The sequence below is a fragment of the Gossypium hirsutum genome, chromosome D12, assembly GCF_007990345.1.
Source record: "Gossypium hirsutum isolate 1008001.06 chromosome D12, Gossypium_hirsutum_v2.1, whole genome shotgun sequence".
NCBI classification, from domain to species: domain Eukaryota; kingdom Viridiplantae; phylum Streptophyta; class Magnoliopsida; order Malvales; family Malvaceae; genus Gossypium; species Gossypium hirsutum.
Genome location: NC_053448.1, coordinates 62,299,006 through 62,318,493, shown reverse-complemented (window position 1 = coordinate 62,318,493; position 19,488 = coordinate 62,299,006). Strand labels below are relative to the sequence as shown.

The following is a 19,488-nucleotide window of genomic DNA, read 5'->3' as shown; positions in this document are numbered from 1 at the left end:
CAATCTAATCACTAACTGATCTAATTTTAGATGATTTTTTTATTATTTAATTTTCTTTTGATAAGATTTTAATATATATACTCTCTTTTTTTTCTATGATAAACAATAGACAACAATTACATCTGATTAAATTGAACAAAAACACCACTAATTTGTCCTGTTGTAAAAATTCCAAAACTTTATTTGACGCATCATCGAAAATCTGCAAACTTAACCTCCATACTAAACTCAACTTGACAAAACAATCAGCCACTATATTATTTTCTCTAGGAATATACCTAATCAACCATTGTCCTTCAGCTCTCATAATCCGTTGGTTCCTTCTAAGCATTGTGATTCCTGAGTTCACCATCTCATTATCTTGCAAGACTTTAATCACCTCCAGATTATCTAATTGGATTGTCGCCCTTCTGAAATCTTTGCTAAGCAGAACGAGAAGACCATCTAAAATGCCCTATAATTCAACCTCAAATACTATGCACCTTTAAATATACAATTATTTTAATTTTTTTAATAGAACATTTTATTTTTAATAATACTTATTAAATAATTATCAGATAATCATGATGCATTTAAAAATGATATCAATGTCATGATAATATTATATCACTATAATAAAATACAAATTTTTAAAATTTTCGAAATTGAATTTTTAAATGAATGTTATAATTATCTGTTAAGAAAATACAATCACAATATTAGCTTTCAATTAAAATAGGTTATAAGTTCTTGCTTGCAAAATTTAAAATTTAATTATTTTTAAGAATTTAATTCTTCTTTGTAGTTACATTATTATCAAGCGAATAATTTTTTTTAATTTTAAAATATTATACCAATAAATTTAATAAAAAATTAATAGTATTAATAATCAAATTTAAAATATGAAAAGTAAAAAAGTTAAATCTTTTAATAAGTTTAGTATGGTTGTTTATTGTAATTTAATATTTTTATCTAATGTACTATCCGGACGCGTTTTTCAAACTCTCAAACATATATTAATGTTCGGTAAAATTAATAAAAGAAAAGAAAAAAATAGAATTTTTATGAAAAATAATATTGAATAACTAAAAATTTTACGATTTTCTCGTACACTTCGCAAACTTCTCCCAAAAATTAACAGCTCCCGCAACAACACTAACAAAATTGAGTTTTACTCGCTTTCCACGTTGAAAAATTCATCCACCCAAGCCATATCTTGCACAAAGTCTGTTTCAATCTCCGGCAGATTCTCCGGCAACGTCAGCCCGTAATCCACCGTATCTTGAAGGCAACAAGGCCCCAAAAACTCCTCATCCCTTAACGGTGGCGGAGGTTCCCATGATAACTCCATAACCGATCCTACATCGTCCCAAACAGCATTAACACATACTTCATCTTCTTCTATAGTCCTTTTACATGGCTCGATAATTCTACTTTCTTTCACAACTTTCTTCACCACGTGCCGTTTCATATCCGTTTCATCTTCAACCTTACCAACACAAACATCAAGCACCGACGACGGCGACCGTCGACAATACAACTCATCTTCCGCCGCCGCCGACATAATTTGAAATTCACGTTTCTTTTTATTATAAACAACGGCAGCTTCCTTTTCAGTATCAAAAGTACCAAGCCATAATCGTTTCTTTGTAAAAGGATCTCTAATTTCAGCAGCGAATTTACCCCAAGGCCTTTTTCGAACACCCTTCGCCGTCATTGAAGAAGAACTGGTGAAGTCATTATCTAAAACAACGGTTGACCAAGAAATCTCTTTGACGATTCGTTTAATACCCACAATTTGATTCTCTTCTTCTTCTTCACTAGATGAATCTGTAGCATTGGGATCGGTGTATTTGATTCGAAACTTCTTTGAAATTTTCGAATTCTCTGAGTTTAAACATTGATTTTTGGTTTCAAAGGCTGGCATTGTGTTTAAAGTTAAACACAGCTCTGTCTCCCTCCCTTCGAACTATTGATTTTAAATTAATGGAGAAAGTCAATGAAATAAAGAAATATTTGACTATGTTTTGACAAATTTGATTCTCAAGAAAATACCATAAATTCATTCACCGACAATTATAAAAGGTAACAAAAAATCTGTTTTTTTGGTAGTAAAGGTAAGAATATCTTCAACTCATAAATACAAAAACTGAGTTAATTCACTTGGACAAATATTTAAAAAAACCCAAAATAAATTTAAAACACCCAAATCCTCAAAGCTTCAACTATGTTATTTTAATTAAACTCTTATTAGTTTTTTTTATATTTTTTAATGTAATTTTTAAACTAAATTGCTTAAATAATTTATATTTTTAATTAAATTTGGTGTTACGAGTTAACTCAATAACAATTAAATTAGAAATAAAACATTAATGACATTTATTTATTTTATTTAAAATAATTTTATATTAATTTTATTAATAATTAAATTAAGTTTTTAAGTGGTTAAGCCTCTTCAAATATTAATTACATATAATAAGTAGAGATTTAAGATTTTTAATCTATAAGTTGATATAACATAGTAATAGATATAATTTCAATAATTAATCAATTAATTTCAAATATAAAATTCTTATAAATTTTATATTGTGAATTTTATTCTTCAGTTTATGTTTTTAAAATTTGAACTATTTTATATTCTATTCACTATACCATTTGTTTTCTTTATTATCATCATCACATCTTTTCGATAAATTGTCTTTGCAATAATGAGACACTTTTTACAATGGGTAAATTTGGATGCGCAGTGCGGTATGTTTAGTTACTTTTTATCTTATGCTACAGTATTGTTATAGTATCTAATATCATCGTCATCGTTATTTTTACGTAGATAAACATTCCGCTCATTCAAACACACCATAAATAAATTAGAGTTTATTACATTGATAATCTCAAACTGTAATCTAAATTTTAAATTAATCATTAAACATAAAAAAATTATTAATTTAAATATTTTTCAACAAAAATGCTTTTTTCACATTTTTAAAGTTTTAACAAAAAAAATGTCTTTTTTATGTTATTATTATTATTCAACAAATAATGTTTTTCACATTTTTTAAATATTCAGTGCCTAAAAGTTTCTATCTCAGAGTATACATTTTCTGTACTATCAATAGGATCAATTATAACAAGTCACACACTCATATTCCGGAAATATAGAAACAAATAAATTTCGTCGTCGAACTATCGAAATAAAATGGGGCTAAAAAAATCCGAGAACTAAAGGTTTCACTTTTTGTATTGAAAAGCGAGGCTTCGTGATTCTTGTGAATCTAATTCATTGAAATTTCATCCAGTAAAACGGAAGAATTATAAATCTCCAAAATAATAGATAAGAATATCGCAAATAAAGCCATTGCGACACCCATCAAAGGAGTCGTTCCCCATCAAGGGGCTACCTTACCATATTCTGAATTCAATGGTTTCAAAAAATCCCTTACAACAGTTCGTCTTGGACCAGATCTAGAACTACCCTCAAAGGTTTCTGTAGCCATAAATCTTATTTTGTATTCAGTGAGATCCGTTGACTTTGTATATCATTCCGTTGTAAATAAACAATCTTATCATAGACCGATTCTGATCTTGAAATTATATAATAATGGAAACAACAACCTTAGTCGCCATCTCTATATCTGGTTTACTTGTAATTTTTACTGGGTACGCCTTATATACTGCTTTTAGGCAACCCTCTCAACAATTAAGAGATCCATTCAAGGAACACAGGGACTAATTGAGATAATGAAAAATCATTTCATTTTTTTAGTTAGAATTTTAGGCAGTTCTCTAAAAAAGATAGCGAAAAAAATTATCCCTAGAGTAGATACTAAGAGGAATGTATAAACCAATGCTTCCATAAATTCGATTGTGGTTTACAATTATAGCTTCCGTACCTGTTTATTTGGAATCATCTCCCGAATAAAATAAAGAAAGAACAAGAATAAAAGAAAAGGCGGCGATTTAAATCAAGATTTTTCCAGCAGCCTATGGCAAATCACAAATAGAAGTAGAAGCGAAAAATAACAAAGCAATCTTGCATCAGACAACTTGTCTTCTTGTAGTTGGATCTTCAAGTTTTTGGAATGCTCCAAATTCCACTTGAGCATCCAAATCTGGATCAATATCGGTAAAAATATCTCTAAACAGGGTTCTAGCCCATGGCAAATGTGTCCAAGAAGAAAAGCAAGGCAAACGAAGTATGCCATAAACTAACCCCTCGGACTGCTACGAAAAACATCATCGGATTTCAAAGTAGCACGATCTAATTCAAAAATTTCACCCAATTGAGCGCGTCTAGCATATTTTTTCACAGTAGCAGGATCACTATAACTCACTCCATTGAGTTCGCCGCCATAGAACTCAACAATTACACCTACCTGTTCGACACTATACTTTGATTCTACCATTCTAAAAGGGACATCCGCTCTAACAATTCCGTCTCTGTCTACCAAAACAACAGAAAATGTTTCAAAAAAAGTAGGCATACGACATACAAAAAGTTTATGTTTGTGATAGGGTGCCCTAACCACCCAATGGCTATTTTATCCCCGTTGTCCATTGAACCCACTCTGAATAACCCTCCTTTTATCGGATTATTGCCAATGTAATTATAAAATGCTAATTTTTTAGGAATTTTAGACCAAGCTTCTAATAAACTTTGATTTTCGGCTAACCCAGCACTAACCCTTCGATATATTTCTTGCTGGAAGTATCCTTGATCCTATTGATAACGAGTAGGACCAAATAATTCGATGGGGGTAGTTGTTGAACCATACCACATAGTTCTGACAACAACAAAAGCTGCAAAAAAGACAGCAGCTATACTACTGAAAAAGACGATTTCAATATTTCCCATACGTAATCCTTTGTATAAATGTTGGGGCGGGTGGACACTAAGATGGAATAAGCCCGCTAATATGCCTAATGTCCCTACTGCAATATGATGAGAGGCTATTCCTCCCGAAACAAAAGGATCAAAACCTTCCATGCCCCACGCCGGATTTACAGGTTGGACCTTGCTAGTTAATACAAAAGGGTCCGACACCCATATTCCAAGACCATACAATCATGCTACATGAAATATGCCAAAGCCAAAGCAAGCCACTCCTGAGAGAAATAATTTAATTCTAAAAATCTTAGGCAAACCCAAAGAAGGTTTTCCTGTGCTCTCATCACAAAAAATTTCTAGATCTCAATATACCCAATGCCAGATAGCTGCTAATAAGCACAAGCTAGAAAATACAATATGTGCTCTGACCACACCTTTGTAACTCTAAATACCCGAATTTGTTATAGTCCTCCCTATAATACTCCAACTGCCCCATGAATTGGTTATTCCTAAATGAGCCATTAAGGTTATAACAAATATACCTTGTCTCCACATTAGATCAATAACGGGATTGGAGGGATCAAAAACGACTAATTCATATCGAGCCATTGAACTGACCCAACAAGCAACCAGATCCGTATGCATTATATGAATAGAAAACAAGCGACCGGGATCATTCAATACGACAGTATGAACACGATACCAAGGCAAACCCATGGAAATACCCTTTTTATCAACGAAAAATAGACACGTGTAACTTTATTGCATTGGAATACCTCCCCTTTTCGATGGATTCTTTCGGAGAAAGGATTAATATTTGTTCTATCCCATTAGTAATTAAGGGAAGAATTCGACTCATAAGAAAAAAGAGAAATAGATCTATTTTACACCCTATAAGTATCAATACACAACAGGGGTTGATCCTATTTTTTATGAATGAACGCATCCCTATTTGTTCGCCATTCAAATGACCTATTGGTAAGAATTCTCTTTCATTCATTCTGTTTTTCTTTATTTTATGGCATTATTCTATCTATGTATAAAATATGGGGCCAATATTGTTATGACCATTATTACGCTTCCAGATCAAAGTGAAATGTAGTATTTAATTCTTTTTCTTTCCTTTAATGCTTATTAGTGTTCCAAAAGTTCCTTTCCGAAATTCGGGAGAAGAAGATGCAGTTTGGGTTGACATATAGTGCGACTTGTCAATATATTGGGTCATATGAGATTCCCCAATTCTCTCACCCGATCGAGATATCCTCTGTTTCACCTAAAAAAGATTGATTGAATTATCAAAAATTTGTAGCATGAAGTATAATGAAGTGCAATTAGAGATCTATTTCATTTTTGGGGGGTGTCCAGATTAATATTTTCAATTAGAATGATTTATGGTTGGCTTGGTTGGACCGAAAAAATGAAGCATCCAGGCTCCGTTTAGAAAAAAAACCCAATTTGTAATACATTTATGATTACCACCTATATCATAATCATAAATCTTTTTTATTTACAAATTCGAAATAGAAATAAGAACGATTTCAAACTATTAATCAATCGAATAATATGAGAAATACGTTGAATATTTGGCAGAAAACATGAAAGAAAAAGGAATTAAAACAAAATAAAAAAGGAAATAAAGTCATAGAAAAAAGATGTGGTATTCGGTCATTTGTCCTATATGCGCAAATCAAAATCGGACCAATCTTTACTCGGAGTAGAGCATAAAACTAAAAAAATTGAATAAAAAATTGATGAAACCCATTCAAGAATAAGAAAATGACATCGTGATTTGGATTGAATCCCAATGAAAAAAAATAGATCAATGAAAAGTTTGTGCGATAAGTTTAGCGAATTTTTTTCTATATTATAGATTATAGGAAAACAGGCCAAAACTTATCTTTCTTTAATTTCATTTTGAATTTCATTTTATTTAAAAAATGTAAAAAAAAACCCATTCGTAGAAATTAGAAGTTAGAAAAGGCACACTTGAAAAAACGAAGGATGGCTGGAATCTACACATTGATTATTTTCCGTAATTTTTGTTGAACCGTATGCATCAAAAGGTGCTTGTACGGCTACTAAGGGATACAATTTTATCCTAATCAACCGACTTTATCGAGAAAGATTACTTTTTTTAGGCCAAGAGGTTGATAGTGAGATCTCGAATCAACTTATTAGTCTTATGGTATATCTCAGTATAGAGAATGATACCAAATATCTATATTTGTTTATAAACTCTCCTGGCGGATGGGTAATACCCGGAGTAGCTATTTATGATACTGTGCAATTTGTGCAACCAAATGTGCATACAATATGCATGGGATTGGCTGCTTCAATGGGATCTTTTCTCCTTGTAGGAGGAGAAATTACCAAACGTCTAGCATTCCCTCACGCTCGGCGCCAATGAGTTTTTTTATTTGATGGAAAGAAAAAAGAAGACTATGCCTTCGCCATATGAAATATGAAATAGTAAGTAATAATAACATGGCACTTCGAATTCGATAAGAAATTTTTTTTCTTTTTTTTTTCAAAACATTAGATTATGTATCGAAAGAGTAGTATGAGAGAAAGGGCATTTCCAATTTTATCTTAGCTTTCGTGGGCCTATCTCAGCGTCACAAACTTTGGGATTGCTGAATTATAGACGAAATAAATATATAAAGCAACGGAGCCATCATAGTATTTTTAAACTTTTCTGAAAAAAAAAAGAAGGGTAGTAATTGGATTATTTAGTGATCTGGGCCTAATAGACGCTCTCTATATTTTCTCTTTTTCTTTTTTCGATGAAAGAAAAAAGAGAATTCCATTGTAAAGTCGTATGCAATGCACAAAAAATGCCTATATAGTTGTTCAATTCTATATTTTTTTTTCTTATTATTCTTTAGCTATTTTTAGCTATTCTTCTCGTCTCATTATGTGACTTAGAAGAACCTTTTATTATGTTATATGATCAGGGTAATTATCTATCAACCTGCTAGTTCTTTTTATGGGGCACAAACAGGAGAATTTATCCTAGAAACGGAAGAACTACTGAAACTTCGCGAAAACCTCACACGGGTTTATGTATAAAGAACAAATAGCAATAGCAACGATTAAATAAGTAAATAAGTTAAATAACAAATAGCAATAGCAATGATTTAACACCAATTCACAATTTAATTAAGATTGATTTAATCCATCTTCTTCCTTTCCTTCTTAACTTAAGCCTAAAGGGTTAATATTTTATTAATCTATTAAATAGAAAAAGAAGTAATTCAGAATCATCTGGTTATGATCGATCTAAACCAGTCTATTACGTATATGATTCAGTATGCCAACTATTAAACAACTTATTAGAAATGCAAGATAGCCAATTAGAAATGTCACGAAATCCCCTACTCTTAGAGGATGCCCTCAGCGCCGAGGAACATGTACTAGGGTGTATGTGCGACTTGTTCAGATCCTAGGCTGAGAAAAAAGAAACAACTTTTTCAGTATCAACGAACCGTACCAGTGAATAGAATGGGGTTCATCCGTTCACTATCTAAAAAAGATAGATCTACCATATCCTTCTATTGTGTATGAAATTTATGGTTTCCATTGGCGCAAATCCAATATTGGAATTTAAGATGAGAAAAAATTACTCATTGATAGCAAATGCTTATCCATTAAGCGGGAAAAATCCTATTTAAAAAGCAAAAAGAAGGAATATTTGGTATTCAAAATCCTAGGTTAATATATCATTTGATTTTTAGTTTTAATGTTTAATTTGGTATTTAAATTTAGTTTCAATATTTAATTTGATATTCATATCAAATGGCATCGTATGGTCGAATGAATATTTGATACATGTGTCATAGTAAAAACCCACAAGCACTTAATTGGGACAAAAATAGCTCAAGTATCAAATTGAACATTGAAGTCAATTTGTGTTTTTAAGTGGGACAAAAAAACTCTAGTAAAAGTATAGGTGGTTGTGACAGTAAACCCAAACTCATGTACCAAATAATATATTAATCCTAATTTTTCTTCTGAGAGTTCACAAGTAAAAATATAGGTGCAAGAACGAGTATAGTTGAGGTTTAATTACAATTTCTAGACTGATCTAGTGAATTGTTTATAAAATTAACAATTTTATTTTGTTTGTTACGGCATAAAAGTTGTGGGTGAGTGGTTGTGATAGTTCACGCTAAAGAGGAGGGTGCGAAGAGTTGTTATGATGGAAGCAACTCACATCGTCGAATCTACGGAGAGTTGCCAAACTTGGAAGTTTTAAAAAAGTGAATGTGGTAGAGATTTTGCAAAGCACCACATAGATTTATTGTCCACTTTACCTCAATGATGAAGGGGAGTTTATGGAGGAAGAGAGGTTGGACACAAGCTTCGACCATTGAATTTCCTATTCCATGGGTGTCATAATAGGGTGGTAATGTTAACTTAAGGCATTGTTGGAATCGACCTGAAGAAATTAGACAATGTGTTTTTCAAATGTGATGGATTTATATGTCATATGACTTTTCTTGTAACACCTTATACTTGACCCGATCGTCAAATTCGAACTATAAGGTGTCACACTCATTGTTGGGGCTACTATGATCAAATTACAATTCGATGTAAAACTTTAAACATTAAAATATTAATAAAACAAGCATTTACAACAATTCGTATTCATTTACAGGTCATATACGAGCTTACGAAAGCTCTAATATCAACTCGAGATTGAATTAAGATTAAACTGTAATATTTTTAAAAGTTCAGGTTCACGTGGTAGCGTCAGTGGGTTCCTCGTTACGATGCAACATATTTTTTTGGGATCGTCTTGACGAATTATGCTCGACATCGTGGCATAACATGGTGGCTTGATCTCGTAGCAATGACGTACACTTAACATTGTGACGTGACATTCTATTCTACATATTCCAACTACATTTCCAGCCAAAACATAAATTCTCTAGGTATCAAACGTAACTAAACACTTTGAACCATGGTCTACCATTTACATATTACCCATAAGTTAACTAATTAACATAATTCATACAAAACCATAAGCATACTTACCTAATCACCAAGTTCTTCTACAATTACAACATTTCATACTGTTTCAACCCACATTTGAATCCATTAACATGTCATGTTCTATTAACAAAGTTCACACATTAACCTTTACAAACTAAAAGTGCATATAAACATAGTTTTGTACCAAATTTTACTCAACCTAGGTACATGTCATACTTAAATCAAAATGGAATTTATACAGACTTTTTTGATTTAGGGATTGCTTCCGGGATGCTAGATCAACTGCTCGAACTATCAAGAATTCGCTATACTGAATTTTTGAGTTATTCGTTGTTGATTTTCGATTTCCTTTTCCCTCTTGATGATTCCGTGTCAACATTAGTTAAAATTGAAGCTAAAAGCTTGAAAAACCTTTAATGAGGTTTTTTATTCTTCTTCTTTTCTTCTATCCGGTTGAAGAAGATGAGTTTACCTCTTTTCCCACCGAATTATCACTTATACAGTGGGATTAATTTGTAAATTAAGTTAATTAACCTTAATTTGTTTTAAGTTAATGGTCATTTCATCTTACCATCCACTAACACCTATTTAAACATGGTTTAATTGATGCTCTGAACCTTTGGTTAATTGCAATTTACGTCTCCAAGCCATTTATCAATTAAAAATCTATAGCGATTGAATTTTACAATTTAATTTCTGAGCCTTGATTAATCACAATTTTGACTAAATTGGCTATCCAAATTTAAATTCATCTATATAATAACTCCATAAATATCTTTATTTAATATTTACGGGCTCAGTTTATGGAAATAAAATTCTAAAACTGTATTTTTTGACGCTACTGAAAATTGAATCGTTTCACTTCTCATTTATTGTCTTGCGTAACATTTTGCCTCTTGGATGTAGATAAACTAAACTCTGTCGACAAATCATGCACTTTGGTTCTAACCAGGCATGTAATTGGCAGGGCGAAGCCAAAACAATTTTTTAGGAGTGGCGAATGCAATGTAATTTTTTTATAGTCTATATCTTTATAATTTTAAAAAGATTAAATTAAATTTTTATAAATTTAGGGGGGCCAAAGTACAATTTACCTTTAATAATTTTTAATTTTTAATTTTTTTAAATTACCTAAATAACAATTTTTCATTTTAGTTGAATAATGTGAAAAAAACCCATTACCTTTTGAGGAGCAAAAGGCTAAGACATGTAAGCAAGAGGATAAAGTCTGGAAGGAGAGGTTTTTCAATGAGAAAGAGAATAACGTCAATAATTTGGTGCATATGAGTGAAGGTTGCCATCTTGAAACTTGGGTTATCAATCTTGAGACCAAAGTTAAGAAGTTGAATGGCAAGCTTAAGCATGCATGGAGTGAACTAGTAGCGAGGGAGCTTTAAGATAAATTTGATGCAGAGACTTGAGCGTCCCGCAACAGACTATTGATTGGGCACATGAGGAGGATTAACACTCATATATTGACAATGTTGTTAACATTTAGGACGCCATTGTAAGCAATATTCAGTTAGCTTGTGGTTCTCTAGATCTACGTGGGGTCAGCCTCAGCACGGTGCAAAGGATTCCCAATTTTGTTGCCATATTTTGTCATTCTAATTCAGAGTTAGATAGATGGCATAGGGACGTACAAGTTGTCACGAAATGGAAAGGTGGTTTTGGCAAAAATTCCTCTTTCCCTGAAAATTATTAATTTAAATTAAAATCCTTTAAGTGCGAATTTAATTTTTATTGTCGATTTTATATTCTTTATATATTTATTTTTCTTCTCTGATAATGTGGGTATCACTTTTTTTCTTATAATTATTGGAATATTATTAATTTAAATTAAAACCAAAACCCTTTTTGAGATTCTTAATTGATATGGGCTGTAAGTTGCCCAAATTTCAAATCAATCACTTTTTGCCTTTGTTTATTGATCTACGATGCAGATGCCTTCCACCAATCCATTCCAACTTTAATCGAACGGCTATACAATTCGATTCTCAAGCGCTTACTCTACGTTGCGCTACAGGTTATAACTCCAAATTCCTACCAATAAAAATGTTGACCTTAGTTTTAAGTAAGGTCTTCATGAATCATCGCGGAAATTTCTCGCTCTTTATAGTGCCACGTTGCACCGTTCCTCACTCCGCGCGTATTGAACAATCGCGCGTTACTCTTTTTTTTTTCTTTTGTAGTACTTAAGCGATGTACTATAAGTCCTCCTCGGGCTCTATATAAATTCGGAATTTAATCCCTCAACCTTTTTCTTGTAAGAATTTATTCCTTCTATTTTTTAGATTTTAAAATTTAGATTTAACTGTTAACATTGTTAAAATTATTTTGTTAAATTTATGTTCATTACAACATCAATTTTTAGTTATATGACTACCAATGAGTTTTTTTATGTCAATATGTCACATCAATAAAATTAATAGTGTTAATAATTGAATTCGAATTTTGAAATCTAAAAAATAGAAGGGTTAAATTCATAAAAATAAAAATATAGCGGCTAAATTCAAAATTTCAAGTTCGGCTCGATTCGACATATGAGTCAATTTTTGTTTAAACCTATTTATATTTGTAAATGGTTAATTCAATCTAATTTAATGCAACTCAAGTTATTTTTACTTTTAAAAGTATAAATTTAATATATTTTTAAATATTTACTTTATAAATTACATAAAGGAAAAGGGAAAAATATTAAAAACTTGAAAATGGGTCGAGTCAAGCTAAGTACGAGAAGCTTGATCCATATTTTACACAAGTTTAATTTTTTCGTCCAAACACATCTTTCAAACTTAATTTTTTTCACTCTAACTTGGTGGCATCTATTTAAAGATCCCCTTATAGTGGGATCTTTTTAAATCAACAATTGAAATAAAAAAAAAGAAGAACAATAAACACCAATCCACCGTTGATCATGTCATGTAGGATTTGTATTTGAGAAGCATAAGTTCACATTTAACCAGTTCAATCGGTTTCAACACTAAAGAATGAGAAGAACTTATTTTCAAAAAAAAGCAGGGTATTCGATAACCAATTTAACAGGCTCCAGTCACCAGTACAATTTCCAGTAAAAGTACCATGGAAGCCCATATATTAGGAATCAAATTGCATTTCTTCCCCTTTACTAAAAAGGGAAATTAGACTTTGTATATTAGACCAAAGAGTAAACCGATATGTTATGTTGAAAATTTCATCTATTTTTACTGTTAAAAATTGACGTGGTTGATAGAATAACCATATAGTTATACATGATGTACCATATGTACCTCATTTTGACATATAGAGATCAAATTTTAACAATAGAAAATAATTTTTAACAAAAAATATCAATTTACTCTTTAATCTAACATATAATGAGTTAATGATTAATTTATTTATTTTTTAAATAAAAAATAAAATATAATTTGAATCATAGTACGATAGCGACTTTGATACTTTTACTTACAATTTTCTCATTTTTAATATAACTTGATCAAATGACTACAATCTTCGCACTTTTATATCTCAACCACAAATTTTTTTTTTAACTCCCAAAATCCCATTATAATAAAATATCACCATAGACGTTACCCTCTCTCTTCCTACATTTCGGACAAATATAAAAGTCCACTAGCACCATTGTTCTGGTGGGCCCACCTATTTTTATTCCCTCTTACATTTACGGTGCTAGCGCGTTGCCGACTTTGCGCGTGATGCATCGTCCTTATCGTTTCAAGCATTTCATTAGTACACCCATGATACCCACTCCATATAACGTGTGCTTACGTAACTATGATGACGTCATTACATCGCCATCTAAAGGCTGAAAGCGATTGTGTCGAATTTCAAAAAACCAAATATTCAGTATATTAATAAAATAATAATTAATTTAAAAAGATGGGCAATCAAGTGATCAACCCCAATATTAAATATTACTTTAGTAAACTCTTGCATTTAATATTTAAAAATTTTATTAACAATGTATCCAATATTATTATACAATGTTAAAATTGTGTTAGAATTTAAATTTTTTTATTTTTCCAAATTTTAAAATGTTAAATTTAATTGTTAACTTTATTATTTTTTATTAAATTTGATTTTTTACGAATTTATTACATGATTAGCAAGTAAGTATTTTTTTTATTTTAAAATACCACACTAGCGAAAAGCTTTAAAGGTGTTAACAATTGGATTTGTTGACTTAATTTTAGCTTAGTCGGCATTGTGACTAGTGTAACAACAATGAATGTCAAGTTCAAGTGCACTTAAGCGCATTTTTCATTTAATTGAAACGAATTAGATTGGTCAAGCTACCAGCCTAGAGAAGGGTATTGAATTTCGAAAATGGGTACCGGTCGAATGAATTGAATTTTAATTTTTTTAATAATTTATTTAATTGAATCAAATGAATCGATCGAATCAGCAAAAAAATAATTTGACTAGTTCAATCATCAATCCGATTCTGTAAATTTTGAATAGAATTTATGCATTGTAAAAAATAAGAAGTTGAATTTGAAATATGAATAATAAAATAATTAAAATTTAAAGGTACGAAAAATATAGGAAATAAGTAAAAAATCATAATAATAGGTAGATAAATATATTTTTTCCATAAATAAAAAGCAATTATTGTTTCCGGCACATTTATTATATGGATGAAAATATTTATAAAAAAAGATTAAGATGGTTTGTCCAAAGATTTCTATAATATAAATATTTGTTGTATTTTTCAACAGAATCAAAAGTTTATGAATTATGATATTAGTATAATTAATTAAAATCATAAAGGAAAAAAAAGTAAGAAAGAGAATAAAAATGGGTTAAAGTAAGACTTTGTTTATGTTAGTCATGGCCGTTGTAATATAAGAAATCCATTCACCCTCCCACTCTTAAAAACCAGATCAAATTCCTTAGTGTGTTTTCTTTTTGGAAATTTTGTTGGCCAAAAAAGAACTATTGATGCGTTAGAAAGGAGGAGAAATTTTCAAATATTTTGTGAAAAATTTAGATTTAGGAGAGTTATGGAGAAGGAGAAGAGGAAAAGGAGCGAGAAAGAAAGGAAAGACGGAGTAACAATGGAGTCAACGAAGAAGAAGAAGAAGAAGGTGAGGAAGGTAGAGGAAGAAGACGGCGGCGTTGGCGAGGAAGAAGAGGAGGAAGTGGAGGAGTTCTTCGCTATACTGAGGAGGATGAAAGCGGTGGTTAAGTATTTCAACAAAAGCGGAGGAAGCGAAGGGTGGAGGGCGGCCGTGGAGTCTGAGAAAACGGTTGCGGTAGTCGATGAAGATGACGATGACGTCAAGGATGATATTGATAATAACAACGATAATAATAATAATAATAATAATAATAATAATAATAATAGAAGGGAAGCCGTGGCGGAGAACGGTGCTTTGGACCTGAACGAAGCGCCGGAGGAAAAGGAAGAGGAGGATCCGATGAGCTGATCATGAAAACCGCCGTCGAACGGCGGTGGTTTAATTCCATATGTAATTTTTTTTTTCCTTTTTATTCTAATTGAAGGTTTTTTTTCTATGGACGTACGTACTTCAACTAATTTTTATTTTTATATGTTAAGTAAAATAGTAAAAATACTTTCATTTTCATCCATTTTCACGTTATTTTTAATATATTACCATTGTAATGTAAATCAGCATATAAAACAAAAATTAAAAAAAGCAAAATTCTTCTTCATGTCTCTCCCAAGTTGATATTAGAATAGAAGAAAAAAACGATCAAATAAGAAAAACAGCTTTTTTAAAGAAAACAATAATTATTGCTAATGATCCGTTTGGGGATTATTTTTTATAATTATTTTGTGATTATGATTATATGTATACTTGTAAAATTAGAATAAATAAATAAATAAAGCTAATTATTGAATTAAATAATAAAAATATGCCACATATTATGCTATTATAATTAGATTTTTTTAATATAATTTTAAAATTACTCATAATCTTTCTCAACTTTTAAACACATTTTAACACGTTTGAATCTACATATTTTTATATTAATAATAATATTGATGCTAACTAAATTAAAACTCAGTTTACATTATTAGTAGTCTTTAATTTGAGTAGATATTAAAGTGAAAATATATATTTAATTCAAGAGTTAAGTCATTAAATTAAGTCTGAAATTAAATGGTGAAAAAATAAAAATAAAAATTCTAAAAAACTCTAGTTGCTCCATTTTTTCAACCTAAACTTTTGTTTTTGTTCGCGATACCAACTTTCGAGTTGGTTGCTAGTCGTAGCTTCTTCGATAGTATTTTTTATTTATGTTTTTTAATTTTTAATTTTAGTCTATAGTATCGTGATTTTTGTCCACAATTTTTTGAGGTTTTAGTTTTAATTTTTAATTATGTTACTGATATGTATATATTTGTCAAGATAAATGTGTCACTATATTTATTGGGAACTGTTATCGGAGCAAATTAAAGCACAATAATAATGATCATAAAATTGGAAGTTGATATGATGAAGCGAGGATAAGTCATTTGAGATTTAGGGTCAGTTCTTTATTATTTAAAAAAAATACTTCTGATTTCAAAAGCACTTTTGAAAGAAAAGCTGTGAATAACAAGCTGCTTTTGGTTGAAAAGGAGAAGCTAAAAATTTTAGCTTTTCCTCTCTCAAAAGCACTTTTGGTGCTTAATTATTTTTTCACCCCTCCAATAACATAGTATTTTTCTTCTTTTTTTCTTGGTGCTTGATTACAATTGTGCTAAAATCATTAATTAAAAATAAAAAAAATATTTTTTAAAATACTAATTACAAATATTTAATGGTTATATTTAAATATTTAAAATATAGTTTATATATTCTAATTAAATTTTATAAATAATTAATATTTATTACTTAAAAATATTTAATATAATAATATTAACTAATTTAAATATTATTTAAATGCATATTTGTTACTTAAAAATAACATTTCTAAAATGGACATTTTATTTCTCAAAAATACTTTTCCACGGTACTTTTTAAAAGCACTTTTTAAAAATGAAGAACTGGCCTTTAGTCTTCTTTGCATCATTGATGAGGTGATCTCTCAAGGCTCTTGGCAATGGTTTGTTGGTTAACTAAAAGTTCATCATTAGGTTGGTTTGATGATTGCGAAGCGAGGATGCAATTTTTAGTAGTTCGATCAATGTGATGCATCTCTAGTTTGTTTCTGAATTCTTTCGATTTTACAATTATTGTTAGTTTATCTTTCTTCACTTTTGAAATTCTGTTGTAGAAATGATATTTAGGCATCAATTTATAGTAACTTATTTATCATTTGTACTAAAATAGTAAGTAAGAGCTCATTCAAAGTTATTTTCTCAAATATTCTAAATTGAAAAAGAAAAACCCAAATAAACCAACATATAAATAATATAAATTTTGTTGTTTGGACTATGTCTGAATTAATAAAAAATTTGTATTTAATTATTCAATTTACATTAGGGTTATAAATGAATAGTTTATTTTTTGTTTGTTTATTAAATCAAATAAATGAACATAAATAAGATTTTAAGGTTCATTTATAAACTGAACATGAAAAACACTTGTTTATATTTGTTTTATACGCAATTATATGTTCATAATCATATTCGTTTACAATCCTAGAATATTTAAACAATCCAATCTTCTAAGTTATATATATAAAAGCAAAAAAACTTTAAAAATTATTTGAACCAGCCCAATTGGCAATAGGCCAAATTAAAACCCATTCATTATAATCAAAATCCAAATATCTAATCCAATAAAGCATTCAAAACCCAAACTCATTCACCAAGTAAAAAAAAGTAATTAAATTCGATTAATATCCTCGTATGTCGATTCTTCGTTAGCTCTGATGTCGTGAACTTTTGATATAATAATATTTAAGTTAAATTTTATATATTTTATACGTCCTAAACCATTTAATGAGAGCATAATTGAATTTTTTATCAAAAATTTTCGAAGACTTGCAAAATACTTAAAAATATGTTTTAAATGTTTTCAAGTGTTTTAAACATGTTTTATACAAGTCTATCTGCAATACTTCCGACAACTAGAAATTATCTCCGACGGTTATAAGCGATCACAAAATATTCCCTTGTTATATATACACATCAAGGTCATTTCAAGATACATTAGATGAACATCAAAGCATATAAATTAAGAGAAAAGACTCAAATTCTTCATTTTCTCTTGTGTATATCTCTTAGGTGCTCATTGTTAGATTTTTTTTGTTTATCATTTTCATTTAAATTCTTTAAGAGAGAGATTAATACTTGTAAACACGCACCTTTAAAGGCCTTCATTGTTTACATCTTTTCTTTGTATCGCAAGAGTTACTTGAGATTTTTGTTATTTGTTAAGGGTTATAGTTGATTCTTGTACAAACTAGATGGTTCTAGTTAAGCCACAAAAACAACCGAGAAAGCTCATCTTAGTATTGTGAAAAACCTAAAGATTGTAAAGGTTATATATTTTCATTGAAGGGTATCAATTTAAGTATAATGAATTGGAAAATCCTTTGTTGAGGTATACTAAAGTAATGGAGATAAGTAATTGGAGTTGAAGCACTATAAATTGAAATGTCTAAGCTTTTCTTTCATTTTCTCACCCTTTAGAAAAATTTACAAAGATTTTTAAAATACTAATTCACCGCTCTTTATATTTTCGGGCCTAACATTCTTACTCATGTATATTTATTGAAATGTCTTTTTTCATTTTATAAGTATTTTTTATGTTTTTTAATTATAATTTCTTAATATTATTAGAATTTATAACATATAGGGTTTTTTATAAACACTTGTTATATATTTTGTTCTAATTTCTTAATTCCATAATATTTTATAATATATTTGCTTTATTTTTGTAAATATTAATATATTATAAAAATATCATTTAAAATTTTGGAGGTTACATCAAAGTCGGGGCAAAATTTTTATATAAGATTGAGTTGGACGAAAGATCAGAGTAAGGGTATAAAAATTAGGTATACCTTTCAATTAAAAAAAAAGTTATTTTACTCGTTCATTTGATTTGTTGGGTTTTTTTAACTATTAAATTTGTATTATTTATTAAATTGCTCTAAAATAAATAGAAAATTTAACATCACACACGTATGTCACATTACAAAAGTTATTTTAAATTGCAAACGTGGTAAAATTTTAAATAAAAAACTAAAATATAAAAATCTAGTCGAGATTAACAAAAACATGAGCTCATCTCATTGTCATCCCATAAAATCATTTTAATTAATATTTTCCATCCTTATCTTAACTCTAATTAAACCCTAGTAAAATAATTTAAAATAAATATAATCAAATAAAATGGGACCATTAAGCTAATCTCCATTAAACGATTGAGCTCGATATTGCGTTAAGTACGTGGAGACCCGCGTGGGGATTCGTTGTTAAGACAATCAATACGTTTAACTTCCAATCAACAAGATACTCCTTTGTCCCACAAAACTAGGATACTCCTCCAATTCATGCTATGCCCAAACATCCATCTTTCTCACATTCTAAACACCAACCACTTTATTCCTCACTGATTCAGACCTCATATAATGCATTACTCCTCAATGTTTTACTTTTAGTAATGAGTAGATTGAGTTTTAGTTTCATTGATATCGATATTATTTGGATGTATTAAAGTATATTATCCTACCATTTAAGAATTAGAAAGGGACTATAAATAGTTAAATATTGTATAAAAAATAAC

At 29.7% G+C, this 19,488-nt stretch overlaps 2 protein-coding genes and 1 pseudogene across 2 annotated transcripts; 1 reads left to right on the top strand and 2 right to left on the bottom strand.

The window, feature by feature from the left end:
- Positions 1–980: 980 nt before the first annotated feature.
- LOC107931011 (ethylene-responsive transcription factor ERF117) lies at positions 981–1,947 on the bottom strand. The gene has a single exon (XM_016862784.2). The coding sequence runs from the start codon at positions 1,904–1,906 to the stop codon at positions 1,151–1,153; it is 756 nt and encodes a 251-aa protein (XP_016718273.2). The 5' UTR covers positions 1,907–1,947; the 3' UTR covers positions 981–1,150.
- Positions 1,948–3,895: 1,948 nt separating this feature from the next.
- LOC121224436 (photosystem II CP47 reaction center protein-like) lies at positions 3,896–5,521 on the bottom strand (annotated as a pseudogene).
- A 9,066-nt stretch (positions 5,522–14,587) lies between these two features.
- Positions 14,588–15,387, top strand: LOC121224435 (vacuolar protein sorting-associated protein 13-like protein). Its single transcript, XM_041107751.1, has one exon. It carries the CDS (start codon positions 14,803–14,805, stop codon positions 15,226–15,228), a length of 426 nt encoding a protein of 141 aa, XP_040963685.1. The 5' UTR covers positions 14,588–14,802; the 3' UTR covers positions 15,229–15,387.
- Positions 15,388–19,488: the final 4,101 nt, after the last annotated feature.

What these genes read in the sequence shown, in the direction of transcription:
- LOC121224435 (XM_041107751.1), top strand. Translation starts at nt 14,803, where the DNA reads ATGGAGAAGGAGAAGAGGAAAAGGAGCGAGAAAGAAAGGAAAGACGGA.
- LOC107931011 (XM_016862784.2), bottom strand. Translation starts at nt 1,906, where the DNA reads ATGCCAGCCTTTGAAACCAAAAATCAATGTTTAAACTCAGAGAATTCG.